Consider the following 17,686-nt stretch of genomic DNA (forward strand, 5'->3'; position numbering starts at 1 on the left):
TTCTTTATCCCCTTCTCACCCATTTTTCTCACCCCCTCCCCCAATAATCAGTTAGGATCCCATCCGCACTGAGTCCTCATTTGATTTTTTTGGGGTTCTCCCCTTAGGAATTTCACCTTAAAAACAAAACAAAGCAAAGCAATTGTTTCTGAAGATCTCAGGCATTCCCCCCTCCCCTGAAGTCTGTCAGTGCCTTTCTCTTGTGCAGAAGCATACCAAGGTGTCCCTTGGCAAGGAGCTGTATTGGCGTCCCCCTGTCACAAAAAAATAATAATATGAGAAGCAGGCGAGGGTGCCTAGACAGGAGAAAGGTGTCTCCTTCAGGCTGGATAGGGTGCCCACACTGCTGTCTGCCTGGAATCCACTTGAGGACCACTTTTCATCCCCTCCTGCATCTGCTGCAACAGCAGCTTTTCCTACTGAAGATCCCGGCAGGTTCCTTCTGCAGACAAAGCATGTGCTGGAGTTCTGAGCTGGTGTGTGTGTGTGTGTGTGTGTGTGTGTGTGTGTGTGTATCACAAGAGGACTCCAATGCCTGGTAAGTGATTTTTGCACACACACACCAGGGCCTGCACCCCCAGTGGGGGGCTGGTTTCGCCAATCCCTAGGTATGACTATGCCCTTGTATATGGGTGCAGTTCTTTTGGCTACAAAAAACCAAGATACTTAGAGACTTGACCTGATATTAAAATAGAACAGGAATAGCCAATGTGGTGCCCTCCAGACCCTCAACAATTTTGGTGGTTTCCTGGTTTTTACTTTTTGAAATATGGCAACCCTAAGTTATAATCCAAAACATATTGAGGGCACCATGTTGGCTTTCCCTGGAAATATATGTGTGTGTGTGTATATATGTGAAACATTTGACAGTGCATGAAACTATTTTTCTGGCTGCAAGTGTGGATAATATATTTATTATTGGACAGGTACTGCCTGTACAAGTATTGCTGCTCATGCTGTTATTTCTGTCTCACTCACAATGCTGAGTTGCTGGCACTAGATAATACATCCTGACACCCTTTGCTTCATTCTTCACAGTTTCATTTTCACCTCCACCTCCGGAAAAAAAGAAGAATGTCACCAGCTAAATTCAGCACTCCGGGGACTCTTCAATTTGGTAACAAGATGCTCAACCAATTGCATCAGAGACTGCTCACAGCCAAATTAGACATGATATGGAGTTACACATTACTTTCCTCCATGATGCCTTCATCCAAAAGCAGCCATGGCAGGCTGCCTGTGTGAACAGAGGATGGGCAGGTGGGGAATGGCCGCTTAAGGTACAGGTATTGGAAGGGATGTTTTCCTTCTGTGGGTGGGAAATCAGCAGGAGGCATTTTTTAGTGGACAGTATAGAGCAGGGAGTTAGAACAGTCCTTCATCCAGACACCTCCTGTGAAAGGGCTCAGGTTGTTGGGATATTCCGTTTCACCTTAAGAACAGACATCTGGATTGTTGCATGTCACATGCCTGTTTACACTCCGGCACAGCTTGCTGGGAACTTCCGTTTGTGTATAGCTTTTGCTTTAGCTGTCTTGCTTTGGACACGAAGGAGATCAGACATGTTTCCTTTTGTCCTGATTTATGCAGAATAAACTGCTTATAAATATGCTCACACAGCCTCTCCTGCCACTTCTGTTGCATAGCGTTTACTCTGCCGAGTAGCGTGCCCTAGCTTCTGAAGCTTGGTTCGCAGATTCATGCTGCACCAAGAACTGGAGTTTGCCTGGCACACCGGCCGGTGGGCTGGAACCAGCTGGGGGCCTGCCAATTACCCCCATTTCCTTGGTTGCATGCCAACAATTGTAACGTGGTGGAAAAGACCTTGGAGAGCAGACACAAGTCAGATCAGATTAGACAATATTTGGGGAGGGCTATGGCTCCCTGGTAGAGCATCTGCTTTGCATGCGGAAAGTCCCAGGTCCAATCTCTGGCATCTTCACATAGGACTGAAAGAAAACCATGTAGACATTATTGAGCATCCTACGTTCCTATGAAATAGAACTCTTGTGTCGCATCTAGTTTATCCCAAGTCATCCACCTAATCCAGAGGCGGTGGCAGCACTACTTAACAGGTTGAGTTACTATTTTTATCTCCATGCATTTGCTAGTTAGCGTCTCTTTTAAATTGTGCAGTCAGCTCAAATCTCAGCATCACCCTTGATCTTCCTTTACTTTCAGTTGCCCTGTTGAGTGACAGCTGTTGTACTGCTAGTGAATTAGGCAGCCTACAGGAACATTTAGAGAATGCCTAATAAGAAATAATTTCATGCACCTGACCTGAGTGCTTTAAAATAAACTAGAAAAATGATAACCCCTAAGTACTATTTCATTTCAGAGGTCTTGCAATTTCTGGCATTTAAAGGCCCCAATCAGCAACCAGCTCTACCTTATGTATTTTTGTGGCATTCATACCCACAGAATGAAACAATCCAGGTAGGTGATGAGGAGCAGGAAAGTAGATCACCTTCTTCCTCATCAAACACTTCAGGGAAAAGCAGTAACTGCAGCTAATTCCCCACCACTTTGCTTTATTTACCATCTAGCCCTAGGTTTCCCAAACTTGGGTCTCCAGCTGTTTTTGGATTACAACTCCCATCACCCCTAGCTAGCAAGACCAGTAGCTGGGATGCTAGGAAATATAGTACAAAACTAGCTAGCGACCCAAGTTTGGGAAACCCTGATCTAGCCTGATGATCAGCTACGGAGAGTTCAAAAGCTTGCAAAAACTTCTGTTGGCCTAATAAAGTTATTGCCCTGATACAGTTTTTGGGTTCATTCTTCTTATGAGCAAACACTGCTGCTTTTACCTTTTGTGTAGCTTCAGGAACCATCTCTTGAAGAATCACATAACCTCCTCCCATTCCTTAAGACCAAGCCAAGGTACATAAGAAGAGACCAGCTGAACCAGACCAAAGGTCTATATCAAGTCCAGCAGCCTGTTCTCAGTGGCCAACCAGATGCCTAAGGGAAACCAACAATCCGAGCCTGACAGCAACAGCACTCTCCCCACCTGTGATTCTTAGAAACTAATATTCAGAGGCACACTGCTTATAAGTGTGGTGGTAGAACATAGCCACCATGACTAATAGCCATCAACAGCCTTACCCTCCACAAATCTATCTAATCAACTTTCAAACCCATCCAAGGCTATTCAGAAGGCAGATTCTTTCAAAATGTAGTTCACTTTGTTCATTTCTGGAAAATTTACAAAATAGTCAACATTTCATCCATATGATCCAATAAGCTATTATTTAAACCTGCGGTGTGTTGAAGGCATCAAATATTAAAAATGAATGCAATGAGTCAAGCTTACCAAAACTATTTTCAGTAGTTAAACTAGCTTGCCCTATTTATTCCTTTACAGAGTGAGACCACTGTTGTTCTTGTGGTCGTTGTGGTCTAGGTTTCATCTCTGCATAAGCTGTCCATATCAAAGGAAGGAAAATCAGGAAAAATACAGGTGTCAAAGAGAAACACAGGTTGACCAACTAAGCCCAAGCTGAAGGCCTTGTTAGCATCAGGTGCCCCATGGTTGTCTAGGAGTAGGTAGCCAGATCCAATAATGTCTGCATACCACTCCTAGCCAATAAAAGGCTAAGCAAGGAGTTGGGGCCTGAGAAATCACTAGAAAACCAGGAAGAGTATATTTTCTACAATTTCCTGCACCCTTTGCTCCTCTGGTTCTTAATCTTATGAACAATGTTTCTCATCCTGAGCTAAGGGGAGTAATTTAGCCTTGTTGCTGTATCAATTGCTTAATCACGGCGAGCATTTCAGCTTGCCAAATGGTGGGGTGGCCTGAGGAGAAACAGGGAAGTGCTGTCCTTCATACCCCCTCACTGCCTCCCTGAAGCCTCACTTACTGGGGTCACACGACGGCAACTTCTGGGTTCCAGTGAGATCTCGCAAGAGCTCCACAAGATCTCCACAGGGCTCATGCAAGATCTCACCAGAAGCTGCAGTTGAGGTGGGGGATGGGCAGGGTACCTGGATTGGCATTGGAGAAGCGAGGAGAAGTGGCTGTAGCTTCCAGTGAGATCTTGTGAGATTTTGCAGGACTCTTACAAGATCTTGTTGGAACCCGGAAGCAGCAGTGGGCAGGGTGCATGCAGCAGCACTACTCCTTCGATTCTGCTACCTGAGGCATCTATCTCAGTCCATCTCATGGACAAGCCAGCCCTGCAGATGAAATGATCCCCCTTCTCCTCCCTTCCATGTACTGTTCTGGTGGTTCTCCTGACACAAACACTGACCCTGTTTGGAGAAGGGTGCACATGAGTAGATGGGGGAAAGCTTACTTATGCAAGCAGAAGTCATTGCATGGGCTTTCACTGACAGGACTCATTAGTTGGATCCTGCCCAAGATATCTCACAGTACTGTATATTAAAAATCCCAATTAAATTAACACGATTGCCTTAATGTTGATGTCATTAAACACAGGAAAGTTTCACAAGCTAGTTAATACCAACAATATAGTTTGGGAAGGGGAAAACATTCTAAAATTTGAAGTAATTTTAATCTATGCACCAGAGTCTTTTAAATCCACTTGCTACTTGCTGTTCACAGTTCCAGCCTTAGCATTCACAATCTGTATCAATGCATATACCTTATCAGTCAGAGGACACTCTCTACAGCACTTCCACAACTGAAGTCACAGTTTCCAGGCACCAACCCATAACAAACCAAACATCTTCTGCAAATTCAGTCTTATTCTTTTAGAAGGCTGGAAAGCACATTTCAGATGCAATCCTGAAGCTAGGGAATTGGGGAAATTAAGTCAGTTATTAAACCTCATCCAGCAAGTTGCTGGGCTTTCACTGGCAGAGCAGAAGAGAGGGCAAAGGAGCACTCAGATTTCTTTTAAATGATTTTCTTCTAGAACTATTCCCTTTCCATTGGAAACAATGAATGGAAAAACAAATCTCTGGTTTTGCGACAGGTTGACAGACTGGGAAGGCATGGAATTCTTTGAATCCAACCCTTCTTCTGGTCATCTCCCCATTTTTTGCTCTACCGATGTTGTTATTGAGTTAGGGATGCGGACATTTCAAGGAAGGGGATGAGAAAAGGCCATGGCTCAATGGTAGAGCATCTGCCTTGAATGGCGAAGGTTCCAAATTCAATCTCTGGCATCTCCAGGTAGGTAGGAGAGACCCCTACCTGAAACCCTGGACAGCAGCGGCCACCAATGTAGACAAAAGTGAGCTAGTTGGACCAACGGACCTTCCTATGCTCCTAGCATATCTTCCTCTCTGTGGTGAGAGCTGAATGACCTTTGGAGAAGGAGGTCCAATGCCTCCTATTTTCCCTGGACTGCCCTCCTAAGGAAGAATAAGATTACTTGATCCAAATAACTTTGCAATTACTTTTCTTGCTTCTAAAATTAAGCTCTGGTACAAGTTCAGTTCTCTCCCTACCCCCACTTCCAGTTTCCAGCTGGCAGTGAAATACAAAGTGCCAGAAGAAGTGTTAAAAGAGTCTGTTATAATGGTGTTTCTGACCAGAGCCAGAAATAAATTATGAAGTTCCAGCCTCATCTTTCAATACAGAGTCATTGTTACTTGTTATAAAAAATCATCTGCATTTTTAACGGTAATCCAAACACCAAACCCTTTTACGTTACCATATAGTTCCTTGAGAAATGAGTTTAATATATAAGAGAAGGAACCCCAACATGGCACCTATAATCAAACTGTAATCCTTCAAGAATGCAGTCCCTTTCTTTTTCAGCTTCTTCTGAAGCACTTCCAAAATACGTGTACACATATATGTGTATGCTTTTTAGGAGTATGAAGTTGGCAGCATTTCTGTTGTATCACACTGGATAAAAATCAGGCCAGGTGGAGAATGACAAACAATTCTAGCAAACATTTAAATATATATGCAAACTGATGCATCAGTTCCCTGCAAGGTACCTCTCTCGCCTTATTTTACTTTTTTGTTTGTTCAGTAAGATATATACAGAAGAATAATGCATGGGAGAAAATACTATGGGAAAAGTTGTATTATTAATTAGCAACTTGCATCTGTGCATAGCTGCAGTCCAACTATAAAAACTGAAAGTATACAACAGCTGTTCATCAATTAGTTTTTGATATGAACAAATATCATTTGCTATAAGGTATCAGTATGAAAACTAGAATTCTGGCAGAAATAAATTAAAGCAAAAGGTGACAGATATCACTTTTAATATCTGTGTTTTATTATACAAACACACACACACACATTTGACAAAGGCATGTGGTTACTGTCAGAATCTTAATAGAATTTTGCAGAGCTCTGTTCTCTGCAGCAGACAAATTCATTTTAGACAATTTAATGGATGTCACTGAAGACCACATTCATTAAAAATCAAATCACATAGCTAGACATTACCTTTTCTCATGAGTCAGTTTATATCAGTAAAAGGAGAAAATGTGAAAGGAAGTAAGGCAACAGAAAGGTGGGGTTGGGAAAGGATTCTGTTATGAAACAGAATGAAAAAATCAAGGGCACTATGAATTTCTGTACAATTCAAATGAGCTGTCCAGGTACTGTGTACCTACAGTATTCCAAGTCCCTTTCATTTCAGTGAATGTGCTCTAAGCATGACTAAGCCTACATCCAGCTCTGTATCAGTAAAATTGTTACACTAGAAGTTCAAGAGTTGTTTTGTTTTTGTTTTGAAGGCCTAATATAAAGGTTATTACCAGATAACCTTCATGTTTATAAACTTTCAACACTCACTGAAATCTCTCCTTTGCTGGTACTGCAGCTCAGACCTCTTGCAAATGACATTTCCCTTCCTGTAGTCTCCTGTGTTGTTTACCAGTGACAAAATCCAGGGTGAGCTGGTAACCAAGGAAAGAATCTTTCTCTGTTACCTATACCAGAGCCAAACTTCACTATCTTTGTAGTATAACAATGCATACGCAGCAAAATATAGAATTCAGACCTCTGCACTCCCCATGCATCAGCAATACTTTCTTGATTCTGTGACACACTTCCACTTTCATCCACAGACACGCAAAGACTGCAGCAATTGTCATGCACAGTGTAAACTGCAATCTGCATTCCTCAATAACATGTTGGCTATGGCGTGTCTGTGTAAGGCAGGTAGTGCTTATTTATGTCTGTCAAACAGCATAGCTCTTTTTGTGCCATGCAGCATGCTGTCTGCAGTTGTGTTGTCTTTGACTGGCCTGTGATCTGCAAGCAATGCGTTTTGTACCTCAATGAATTTTTTATTCCATCTGATCTTTTCATCTATGAGATGGTTAGTTTCTTTGAATGGTTGGTGCTGCCAGTACGTAGTTGGTCGGATGTTTGATGGGAAACAGGTAATTGTTTACGATGTCAGAATGAAGCACTTGAGCTGAATCCTTCATGTGGGAACTACCCACTGCTGGACTTAAGTGAGTGCCGGGCCAGGCACAGTGCCAATCAGTATAAATGTGCAGATGGGCCTTGCTATATCTTTTGTGTGGTCTGTAAGCCATGCAACACTGTGTTTGTTTTGTGTAGGATCAGTACAGTTCTCTAGAGGGAGGGAGTGCTGCAGTATTTGGCGTGTGGGTTGCCATGCCATGTGTTTGTATATAGTAGTATCTGTATCATGTGTCTGCAAAGAAATCTGCGAAATGCTGTGTCTGGCTAATGGCCTGCACTGCACGTCAGCCTGTAGTATTATGCAGCTGTAGCACCATGGTAGGTGCTTGCATGCAGCTAAGGTCTGTAGGCTCTTATCAGTCAGGGAAAACTACTATGCTAACATCTGTCATAGCAAGGTGCCTTATACAAATGTTGGTCCATATAGCTCAGGGTTGTCAACAGTGACTGACAGTCACCCTCTAGGGTTTCAGATGCGGAGCATACCCAGCCCTACCTGGAAATGTCAAGGACTTCTTCTTCCACTAAGCTTGTTCTTCCACTAAGACATGACCCTTCCAAACAGCACAGTGTGTACGGTGACCATGTGCCATTACTTAAGTCAAGATACTTGTCTGACAAGCCTAAACAGTGTTTTAGTTTTTCATAGGCTAGATATGTCCATATCAAGGTGTGCTGTGTGTCTGGGCCTGATGGCTTATGGTGCAGTCACCCTGTTGAAGCTAAGGAACCATTAGATCTGGGTGCCCACTTGAAAAGCCCCTAAATGACCATGTTAAGTTCAGTGAAGGGAGAAAGGTGGGGTGCAAATATATTAAATAAGTAGCGTCTGTTCTGATGACCAACGTATTAAAAAGATCACCGCCGTTTTGAGTGGTTTTGCCAGACAGTGCGGCAACATGAAGAGACAGAGGACAGGTAGAGCGGTGTGATGGATGGAAGCTGGAGCCCTGCGTGTGACTCACAGCGTCCGTTCCCCCCGCCACCCCGTTGCACATGCCAGCCTAAGTTTGTTATCCCAAACCCCTTGACTTCCAAGCAGACCCCACCCCATCCCACCCATTCGCAATATGGTTCCTTCAAACAGGTGCAAGTTAAGCTCGTAGCCGCAGGGCGGGTGAGTGAACGACTGCGCGCGTCCGCGGAGAGGCCGTTCGCGCCTCCGGCTGCGGCAGCCTGAGGTAAAAGCGCCCCTCCGAGGGCGTTTCCCGCCCTTCCTCCCCAGGGCCGTGTGAGCGCACCCACCTGCCGAAGGCGTGGCTGGCTGGCTTGGGGCGACGTCCCGCCTCCAGGGACCCCCGGGGAGGTGGGGGAAGCCATCTTCCCGCTCGGGGGCTTCTCCTTCCTGTCCTCCTCGCTGTCCCCCTGCCGCTCTCCTTCCAGTCCCGCCGTGTTGGGTCTGGTAGCAGCAGCAGCCGCCGCCGCCGCCGCCGCCTCCTCTTCCTCCTCCTGCTGCTGCTGCTACTCCTCCAGCTGCCGGCCTCAAGCGGGCCAGCGCCAACGGAAGGCAGGCGCTGAGCTGCTCATGCCCCGAGGTCCCTCTCGCCTCTTCCTTTCACCTTCCTCCGTCCCGCCTGCAGCCGCCCTTCTCGCAGCAGCCTCGGCCAGAGGGGAGAAGGAGAGCTGGTCTCGTCGCCGGCCAAAACAGCACGCCCGGATTCCCTCAGCAGCCCGCCTCCGAACCTGCAATAGGCTGGACGCTGCAATGGGGGGTGGCGTAGAAAGAGAGAGAGAGACAGAGAGGAGGGGAAGGGCGGGAAGAAGGGCACGCGACTGGTCAATGAATGACCTTCCCCGAAAAAGTCGGAGGCCGCCGCCGCCGCCGCTGCTGCTTCGGCTCCCTCGCTGAGCCCTGGCGGTTGGAGAGCTGGGGCGCTTCTTCAGGCGCGCCGCAGCCGCCCGGCTTAGTGCAGCGCCAGCCTCCAGGCTGAGCCTCTTCTCTCTCTGTGTGTGTATGCGCGCGCCCGCGTCTCCGTATCTGTCGGAGGAGGGAAGAGAGCGAAGCGCACCAGCGCGGGGATTATTATAGGAGCTCTCTGTCCCTCACACACACGCCCAGAGGTGAGAGGAAAGGAAGGCTCGGCTCTGCATGAGGTCATGGACAGCTCCTTGGAAGAAGGCTCGCTCCGTTGCTGCCGCTGCTGGCGGACGGAGGTGGCACAAGCGGGAAACGGGTGGGGAGGCGCAGAAGGGGCGAGGCACGTTTCTAGGTGGGCGAGCGGTTTCCCACATGTTAATATTTCGGAAAGGAAGACAGCCGGGTGTGTGAATGGCAGGAGTCCAGCAGTCGTGTGTGGCTGAGGACTGGAGGCGGGCGAGTGGGAATGCAGGGCTGTCCAGTCCATGAAGAAAGGCTCAGGACCCCACCCCAGCACCTCGCAGGATTTCTGCCCTGCACGGTGACTTCCTTTTTTTCCTGTCACGGCTTTGTAGGCGTCGTGAGCACACCCACGCAGAGGCGGTGGCCTGAGCGTGCAGCGGAGGTGTGGTCGCCAGAGGAAGGGCTTTCGCTCTCGTGCTGCTGCTCGGCAGCTTCATCCCTCTTAGGGCAGGCGCACCAGTGGGACAAACAGAAGCAAGCGCCTCTCTGCCTGTGCTAGGTAAAGGTAAAAGGTAAAGGATCCCTGGACCGTTAAGTCCAGTCAAAGGCGACTGTTTGGTGTGTTGCTCATCTCATCTTGCTTCAGGCTGAGGAAGCCAGCATTTGTCCACAGACAGTTTTCCTGGTCATGTAGCCAGCATGACCAGAGCGCACAGAAACACCCTTTACCTTCCCGCTGCAGCGGTACCTATTTATCTACTAGCACTGGCCTGCTTTCAAACTGCTAAAGTAAAGGTAAAGGGACCCCTGACCATTAGGTCCAGTCGTGGCCAACTCTGGGGCTGCGGTGTTCATCTCGCTTTATTGGCCGAGGGAACTGGTGTACAGCTTCCGGGTCATGTGGCCAGCATGACTAAGCCACTTCTGGCGAGCCAGAGCAGCACACAGAAACGCCGTTTACCTTCCCGCCGGACCGGTACCTATTTATCTACTTGCACTTTGATGTGCTTTCGAACTGCTAGGTTAGCAGGAGCAGGGACCAAGCAACGGGAGCTCACCCCGTTGCAGGGATTCGAACCGCTGACCTTCTGATCAGGAATCCCAAGAAGCTCAGTGGTTTAGATCACAGTGCCACCCATGTCCCGTATGCTACTCCCATGGTGTTCTGAGTTATCTGAGCTTACTCCCAGATAACTTGGTACAGGATTGCTGCCTGAAGGGTCCGTTTCATGGATGACATAATGGCTGCATTCTTATAGCCTAACGTATCTGGGTGTAAGCCCCATTGAAATCAATGGGACTTACTTTTGCATGGTCATGGGTAGGACTGTGTCATAAGCACAATTGTGGCATGGACTGTCTAGGGTCGGTAGTGCTATATCTGCTATATGAACAGGGAGAGCAGCGAGGATCCTTGGCCTCCCCATCCCCAGCAGAGTCATCCCCGGTGCTCCTCCAGCCTGTATGGCAGCCAGCGCCGGGCTGGGGAACCCTTTACCTGCTCGGCCAAGGGGAGCGGCAACCGCAAACTTCTCAGCTGAGCGGTTAAAAGATGTAGAGGGAGGAACAAGCTGTATCGGTGCCTTGTGGCGTTTTTCTCCCTCTGTGCAGTATGAGGGCAGAATGGGATGGCGGTTTCACTCAGCAGTATAACGCTGGTGAACCTGCCACTGCATTCCCTGTTAGCAAAGCTCGCTGGAGGAAGTCACTAGCAGAGGGACTCAGGAGCAGTGGCGGTTTCAACAGCGATATACTGCTGAGTGAAGCCGACATTGTGGTCTGCTCCTCATACCGGTCCTGGGCAATATATTGTGATATCGGCCAAGCCTAGAGTCCACAGTATTTAGCTAACTGGGAACTACTGACATAGAGGATTAGTCTGCATGCACTGCATTTATATCAAATATGTCATGTCTTGGAGGGTACATTCTGTAAAAGTTGTATCTCAATGCATTTTTTACTGATGGAAAATATGAGTCAATTTCCTGACATGTTTAAACTGGTGAGACGACGTGAAATACAACAGAGTCATTTAGAATGCCAAATATACTCCTCTGTCCTCAGAGTATCCCTATGTTTATATTTTGAAAGTGAACACAAGTTGGAGCATGGTATATTCTTCTACAGAATATGCCAGATCTGAATTCTAAATGCACAAATGGCTAATATATGCTACTGTACGTCTCCCCAGGTCATTTAAGCTCTTAATGCATGACACTTCAACAGCAAGGCTGTTATACAGAGCAGGTGCAGACTAACACTTCGGTGTATAAAAGACCAGTTCTGTGGAAGAATACAGATTTGAAAATTTATGGTGGAGAGTAGATCGAAATAGGAGCAGAGAAGGAAAAATGTATTGACAAGAGGATATAAAGCAGACAGCCACCTCCGTCATAAATCTATTTGTTATGAACGGTGTCCCATTGATTTCAACAAAGATCAGCTCAGAGGTTGTGCCTGATGCTTTAAGAAAGTGTAAAAAGAGTGGCTGGCAACAGGAATTTGTTGGCATTGGCAGACTCTGCTTGGCTCAGCAGAGAGGGTTCCCAGAACTACTTGGATCAAGATATTTTTAAAGATCACATTATCTCGTTCCTAAAAATCAATAGCCACTACAGGACTGTTGGGTATGTTGGGATGTAAATGTCTTCCATTCCACAGACCACTCACTTGATGCTTGTGTGGATGAATTTCAAACCTGTTTTTCTGCCTTTCCCCTCTGCTTATTTTGTTTATACATCTGTGTATGTGTGTCAATATCAGTGTTAAACATACACATCCAGTTCAGGTCTTTACACAGATTTGCATATCTGCCTGTATTCTTCATTCTGCAGCAAACATCTTCAGCATCCTTCTATTTCTTTTGGCATAGCGTAAATTTGAGCTTGGTAAGAACAACACATTCCCTAATTCTGAACTGGCTATTTAAAGCAAATGTCAGCAAGACCTGAAGTTCAAGTGTTTCCCGGTGTTGCACACCTGGTAATCAATATTCGCATAGGAAGTAAGTTGTGATTGTAAAATTTCCTTTTCCTTTTTGCTATTTAAATGAATCTAAATTGATGTTTTCTTCCTCCATGTAGCAAATGAGCAGCATTATCTTCCCATAGCAATTGCCATCCTTTCGCATTATGTAAAACATAAACTGCTGAAAGAAGTCTCCATAGAAATGAGAATGCTCCATCAAGTGATGGCACTTCCATTATAAATATATTTTTTCTATGCTTAAAACTTTACAAATTTTAAACACACACACACAACTGCTGTAGGTTTCCCCCAGATTTATAAATATAGTGCCATCTGTAGGATCATTTAAACCCACTTTGGATTAATCTGGTCACATGAAACCTTTTATTTATACCATCATCATTTGTTTGTAAGCCTACCTTTCCATGCTCAAGGCAGCTTGCAACATCAAAGAAATCACATAATTCACTCTAATAGTCACAAAAATATAGCAACATTTAAAATTAATGAAAACATCTAATTAAATATACAATAAAATTCAACATTCCATGCATAATTCAAAACAAAGTCGAATGCAAAAATAGTCTTCCAAAACCAGCAAAAATAATGCATCTCCAAAATTAAATATTGACCCCAACAAGAACTTATAAATAACACCCCCACCCCAATAGTCTCTAGACATCCTGAGAAGCCGGCTGTATTCCTCCCATCTTCCCTAATGCATTATCCACTGTTTGTGCCCGGGAGTTAAAATGTCCTTTCAAAACAAAAATGCTTGTTGACTTGGTTTCCCACCCCCATTAGAACAGTGATTTCACAGTCCAGTTGCTCTTTTTGGATAAGTGGCCTGCAACATTCATATAATCCACTTATTCTGAAACATTTCAATTATCAGCCCACAGAAGGTCTTGCACCATTACCAGCTACTTCCAGATCACTTCTTGCATAAGATGGTTACATAATCACAACTAACGTTCTCTTAAACTCCTTTTCTTTCCCGCTTTTTGTCTGTGCATCCCATTATAGAAGCATGCACTACATGCAGTGCCGAGAGGTTTTGTCCTATGGCATGGTTATATATAGATATGCCCTGTACAAATACATTTAATAGTTCTTCCCAGGAACACGTATCTGCAGCACACCTCTCCCCAATCCTCCCTGTTACATCTAACTGCTTGACCTACCAGGAGGAAAGGGCCATGGTGGTTGTGGTACCACAGTCTAATCAACTGATGCTTATTCAGCAGTCAGTCCAGCTGAGTTACCTCTAAAACAGGAACAGTGGACCTGTGAAACTTCAGATGCTGTTGGACTCCCATCAGCTCGTCAGCATGGCCATAAGTTAGGAGTGATGGGAGCTGGAATCCAACAAATTCTGGACCACAGGTTCCCCATCGCTTCTGCAGAATAAGAACTATGGATTGCAGATCCATAGTTTGCACATCTACTCAGATGTAGTCTCTACAGAGTCCAGTGGGACTTACTCTCAGCTAAATGTGACTCGCATTTCAGTCATACGCATGGATATTTACTGAACAGCCATGCTTTTAAGCATCTTAACCTGACACTGGTGAATATTGGAATTGTTTCAAAGATTGTATACATTCAAAACTGGCCTTTGGTTACCTCAAAGTAAACTTGAAATAAAAAAACATTTAATGCAAGATAGATCACTGAGGGAACAGTATGTTATACGTTTATTGTAGGCAGAGGCTTTGATTTAAAAGCCCCCTCTAGTGTTTTATTTTTCCCCCAATTGATTTTCCTTCCTTCACATAAGGAAGCCTAAGAGCTGCTTTCAGTATAATTTTGGATGACGGGCATCTTAAAGCCTGAGCTTCAGGTTCTGTATTGTGTTTTAGAAATCCATATATTTCCACTCTCAAGCAAGCCTTTGGAAAAACATGAAGGCTGGCTGGCTTCTTTTGAGGGTATACATGGGCATAGCCAGGATTTTTGTTGCGTGGGGGGCAGGCCTTTTGTTGGGGGGGGGCAGAACCCCAGTTTGCTATATATTTTTATTGATTGGGGACAGCATTCTCTCCCTGCCCCGCTTGGCTATGCCCATGAGGGTATAACTGATATTAATGTGACGTTCCTGCTGCAACCATTCTAAAATGATGCTGATCTGTATTTTCCAGTTTTTAAATATGATTGGTAACCTGGCAGTGGGAATCCCAAACATCCAGTAGGATGGCTGGGTAGCTGACTTCTTTATTAACTGGTTTATCTATGAGTCTGTATCTCACTGACTTCAACAAACCTTGGCAATTTTAAACTAGGCATTGCTATTGCTGTGCTTTATTGTTAGTTTTTATATGTTATTTGCAGTCTGGCTTATTACTTGTAATGTTATTGCTGACCTTCTGATTGTAGCCTCTATAAATTCCAGAGAGGAGTAGGTGTATCAACGTGTAATAAAGGAAGAAAGAGTGCCCTGTAGAGTTTTAAAGAATAACAAATTTGTTGTGGAATGAACTTGCATAGGCAAGTGATAAAGGCAAACATATAGGTTGAAATCATTCCCACTGAAATTGATGGGGATTTTTAAATGTTTAATTGTTGACAAGTATCAAGACCACCACAGTGATAAAATAAATGAATAAAGGAAGTGTTTAACTGTAGAAAAATCACACCCTTACAATGAAGGTTATACCCTTAAGGTGCAATTTTTCTGCTCAAACGGAAGTCCCACTCAATTCAGTGGGACCTGCTTCAAGGCAAGGGTGCATAAAATTGAGCCTGAAAAAGACAACACATTAAGAAACCCAAGCATAAGGCAAAAAGCATTTTCACATATTACCTGTGATTTATATATACCCTTCATCACCCAAACATGCTAATTTCATCTTGAACATAGAAAGGAGTATCCTTGCAAGAAGTCTGTTCCTGTTGTTTTCACTATTAGCTGCCTCCCTTAATAAGTAGTTATTCTTTATTGAAGTAAACTAATTGATTTTGTTTTGAATTGTTTTATTGATCCTGTAATGCACCTCATCAACTGAGTCATGTTCTGGTGGAATGGTAGGATAAAAATATTTTCAATTAATATTGATAGTCAAATCTCATTCCTTTGACATTTTTCCAGAAGGGTCTTCCATGTTTTTGGGGAACAGAATGTCCAGTTTTTGAATAGGTGTTTGAACCCCTTGGAATAATATTTGGAATAATATTTTTGCAACTGATTTGAATGTTGTTATTCTTCAACAACATTGAAAAGAAACTCTTAATACTGAATTTGTATTAGAGCCTATGGACCTGAACTATGGATGGTGAACTGCATCCTTGCTGAGACGATTATATGATAAAGACTTCTTTGATAAAACAGCTGTCAACATGAAGCATATCCGTGATTGATCATAATTGTGGGCCTCGGCTGACCAAAAGCATTTTGTATTACTCATCCATCAATTGCCTCCAAAACAAGCTTTTATATATCTAATCATATCCAACCTTGTGCTAGATCACTATCTACCGGTACTTCTTGTTGTTGTCTTTTTCAGAGGAATGCTGGACTAGTCATTCCCTTCCTTCCTAGAAGAAAATCAGTTCTGTATTACTGCCATTCTTTAAATGAGTCATCCTTCAGTGTCCAGGAATCAGCTCTTTCACACTAAGTTGCTGCATCACACACAGTCATTCATTATAGGTTTATTCCTACAAATGATGCACCAATACAATGGTGTTGTACTGGAGCATCAATAGCAGGTCTTATCCTCTTCTATATAGATGTATACCAGGAATGGATCTGATTCACATGCTTACTGCCTGGGCTCAGGATGGTTTCTAATGATTTGCTCATATATGATGGAATAGCCAAGTAGGGTGGGTGTTTTTTTAAAAAAAGAATAATTAAATTGTGTCCTGAATATCAGCAATCTAATATCATCATATCCCCCTTTTCTAACTTTTCCCCCCAAAGGACTCTCCACCAGCTTTTGCCTTTTTCCTCAGCCGATAATGGTGTGAAAAAGTAGGGAAAGGATAGGGATCAGTATGATGACAGAGAGCAGAATAAAAACTGATTAATATGCCACCCAATTTTGGATAAAACAGAATCAGGAATAAAGGCCAGGAGTACTAATCTAGGAGGAAGCACTTGGGGTTGGGTCCAACCGACAGTAGAACCACTGAAATTAATGGAGCTAAGTTAGTCATTAATTTCAGTTAACCTACTCTGTGTAAAACTTTACTATTTTGTTTCCTTTTTGTACCCCATCTGGCAATAATATCTTTTATGACAGAAGTAGTATAGTGGGACTGGATTAATCACAATGAGAACTTCAGTAAACTAACCAAGACAATCCAGAACTGGAATGAAAAGTTGGTGACTCAAAGATTCCAGTTAGGCCTTCCAGGGCCAAGAAAATGCAGGGGCTAAGTTATGGGATAGAAAGTAGACCATGAAAACTTGCCAGAGTGTGCTTCGTTGTGCTATTTCATCACTATTGAATATGTACAAATACTTGCCAGATGCTAGAGAGTGGGCAGTTCCTGGCACGAAAAGTACTGAAGGGAAAAGGCCAAACAGAGAGGAAGCAGCTAACCTCAGGCGTCTTCCACACTAATGGGAGGAAAACATGTACATACAATAAAAGAAATAATGAAAATCTGAAGGAACTGATGTATAAAAAAGTAAAAATGAAGACAAATGTCTGGTTTCATTGCCTGCTCCTTGGGCTTCTTTATGCATAGAAAATATTGTAGGCCAAATACAGAGCATATGCATCTCAAAGGGTGTGTAATGAGATCACCCTGATATATCCAGGTTTGCCAATTGTCCCACCCTCAGCAGAAGACTCTTGCTGCAACATACTGGGCTGAGTACTTAGCAACTCAGGTTTATCAAGCTTGGGCCGGCTCCTAAATTGCAATGGTCTTTTGTGTGGCTCCTGCCATGTTTACAAGCAGCAACTGTCTTCTAAGCTCTATCTCTCCTTTCAACCTACTTCAGTCTCAGTGAGGCTTTCAGACTCTTGGTCTCTGAAGATGGTTTTGGACCAAAGAGAGCAAACAAGAAGGTAAAGGGACTCCTGACCATTAGGTCCAGTCGCGAACGACTCTGGGGTTGCGGCGCTCATCTCGCTTTATTGGCTGAGGGAGCTGGCGTACAGCTTCCGGGTCATGTGGCCAGCATGACTAAGCCCTTCTGGCAAACCAGAGCAGCACATGGAAACGCCGTTTACCTTCCCGCTGGAGCGGTACCTATTTATCTACTTGCAATTTGACGTGCTTTCAAACTGCTAGGTTGGCAGGGGCAGGGACCAAACAACGGGAGCTCACCCCGTCACGGGGATTTGAACCGC

At 44.5% G+C, this 17,686-nt stretch overlaps 1 protein-coding gene across 2 annotated transcripts in view; it reads right to left on the minus strand.

The window, feature by feature from the left end:
- The window catches only part of ANK2 (ankyrin 2), a gene marked incomplete at its 3' end in the record, with an annotated part of 316,224 nt that extends 306,767 nt beyond the window's left edge, over nt 1-9,457 (minus strand). The window contains exon 1 of one of the 2 annotated variants that reach the window (XM_083756174.1): nt 8,618-9,457. In XM_083756174.1, the coding sequence (XP_083612300.1) occupies nt 8,618-8,692 (75 nt within the window). In that variant the 5' untranslated portion in view covers nt 8,693-9,457. The remainder of the gene's footprint in view (nt 1-8,617) is intronic. The other variant, XM_083756190.1, reaches the window with a different exon arrangement.
- Nucleotides 9,458-17,686: the final 8,229 nt, after the last annotated feature.

Source organism: Podarcis gaigeae (assembly GCF_964106915.1).
Source record: "Podarcis gaigeae genome assembly, chromosome: 9".
Lineage (NCBI taxonomy): Eukaryota > Metazoa > Chordata > Lepidosauria > Squamata > Lacertidae > Podarcis > Podarcis gaigeae.